The sequence below is a fragment of the Buceros rhinoceros genome, unplaced genomic scaffold, assembly GCF_000710305.1.
Source record: "Buceros rhinoceros silvestris isolate BGI_N320 unplaced genomic scaffold, ASM71030v1 scaffold26961, whole genome shotgun sequence".
NCBI classification, from domain to species: domain Eukaryota; kingdom Metazoa; phylum Chordata; class Aves; order Bucerotiformes; family Bucerotidae; genus Buceros; species Buceros rhinoceros.
Genome location: NW_010392901.1, coordinates 5294 through 7120, shown reverse-complemented (window position 1 = coordinate 7120; position 1827 = coordinate 5294). Strand labels below are relative to the sequence as shown.

The window sequence follows — 1827 nt, the reverse complement described above, 5'->3', positions numbered from 1 at the left end:
CAAATCACCACCCCATGCCCCCTCACTGGTTCCTTTGCCCACAGAAGATGCCCCTGAGCAGACACCCCCTCCTGGGCAGAGCAGGGTGGCTGCACTTGGGGCTGTGGGAAGGGGCCAGATTTGGGCAAGGGGAACACTCAAGCCAACCCTTCTCCCTTATAGATAGGCACAAAAAGCACTTTCCCCCTCCATGGGCTGCCAGCAGAGCTGGAGGGGTTGAGCCCAGGAGCCCCCATCCCCATCCCTGGGTCCAGCCTGGGGTTTTCAGCAGCACCACACTGTCCCTGCACTGGTCCCAACTTCTCTCCCTGCTGCTGGGCTCTGACCCAGCTCTCTCAGAGCGGGGCTGGGGAGCACAGATGGGGTCTGGCTCTGAACATAGCATCCGCCCCAAAGTGTCCGAGAGCTCTGCTGCCGGCAGAGGAGGAGTGCCTCGGGAAACAGAGACATGCAGAGAGCAAAAGCTCAGGGAGAAACAAGCCTCCTGCAGTGGTGATCTGGGGAAATTTCTGTTAAATACAGAGTGGGGATGTTGGCAGCTGTGGCCACTCAGCATTTCGCAGTGCATCGGGGCTGCCTGCCTCCCTCTCGCACACCTGCCCTGCTCCTCCTCCCTGCCTGGCTGCGTCAGGCAATGGCAGCTGGCCACTGCCCCAGCAATAGCTGTAGGCAAACTGACCTGGAAGCAACGCCTCAGATTACTGAGGACCTGCCCAAGCTGTATGGATCTGTCGCACGGTCCCCCAGAGAGCAGTCGGGTGATCTGACATACCCCCTGGGCTGTCCTTACCCCATGCCCACCCCATGGCCTCAGAGCTGGGGACAGGGTGATCGGAGAATGGGCAGGGCTGCTTGCGATGTCACCTACCGTGTTTGTTCTTCTTCTGCTCCTCTTCCAGCCCCGGTACACCTGGGATGCCCAGGAAGGTGTTGTGGGAGTTTCCATACCAGACCAGCAGCTCTTGGTCTGGAGGTATCATCTAGAAAGAGAAATACAGATGGGGGTGTCAGGAGGGGAAGGCAAACAGCCACCCGTGCATCCTCAACAGTCGCTTCAGACCTACTCTGGCCATACCGCATCTCCTGCGGACCCTGCTGCCACCTGGGACCTTCCAGCGGTCCCCAGCACGCTCCGGGCAGGCACGGCACAGCCCAGGCTGCAGCACTGCAGGCGATGGAATGGCTCAGCACCATCCATCCAGACCAGGGTCTCCCCCAGGCTGGGCCACAAACGGCATGACAGGCAAATAAGCAGCTACAGAGCAGCAGACGGAGCTGAGGTCTCTCAAGGACCCAGAGGTCCCTGCAGCTTGGGGAGACGAGGACATAACGGCACATGGAGACACGACACAGAGAATTCGTGGACCCAGGAACTGCAGCGAGGCACAAGTGACAAGCTGTGACACAGACCCCCGGCTCAGTACCACCACAGAGCATTTCTGCTCTGGACAGAACCATCGGCACCCTCCTACTGCAGGGCATAGGCAGCATCTCCCACCCCACCCCACCCCTCAGGGCCTTATTTCAGCCGGTGGAAATACAGATGCAACAGCAAAGGGTCCGTCAGTCCGGGACCAGAGGGCTCAGGGGCTGCTGTAGGGGAGCTGGCTCACACGCGAGATGCCGCCTGCATCCCGCACCAAAGCCCCAGCGCCTGCAGCAGCCCGAGGAGATCTACAGGGGCAGGGAGGGGCCTTTGCACCAGCCACACTCCTGTTTCCCCGAAACGATGGCACTTCTCCTTCCCCCGTTGTTCCCGTTATGCTCCCGCACTGGGGTGGACGGAGCGAGCAGCCGGGAAACGCCGCCAGAGCCTCCCCATGCGCA

General features: G+C 60.9%; 1 protein-coding gene across 1 annotated transcript in view; it reads right to left on the bottom strand.

The window, feature by feature from the left end:
• LOC104500945 (PR domain zinc finger protein 12-like) overlaps positions 1–1827 on the bottom strand; it is a gene marked incomplete at both ends in the record, with an annotated part of 7507 nt that overhangs the window by 529 nt on the left and 5151 nt on the right. The window contains one exon of the mRNA XM_010144673.1: positions 869–980. Within this exon, the coding sequence (XP_010142975.1) occupies positions 869–980 (112 nt within the window). The remainder of the gene's footprint in view (positions 1–868; positions 981–1827) is intronic.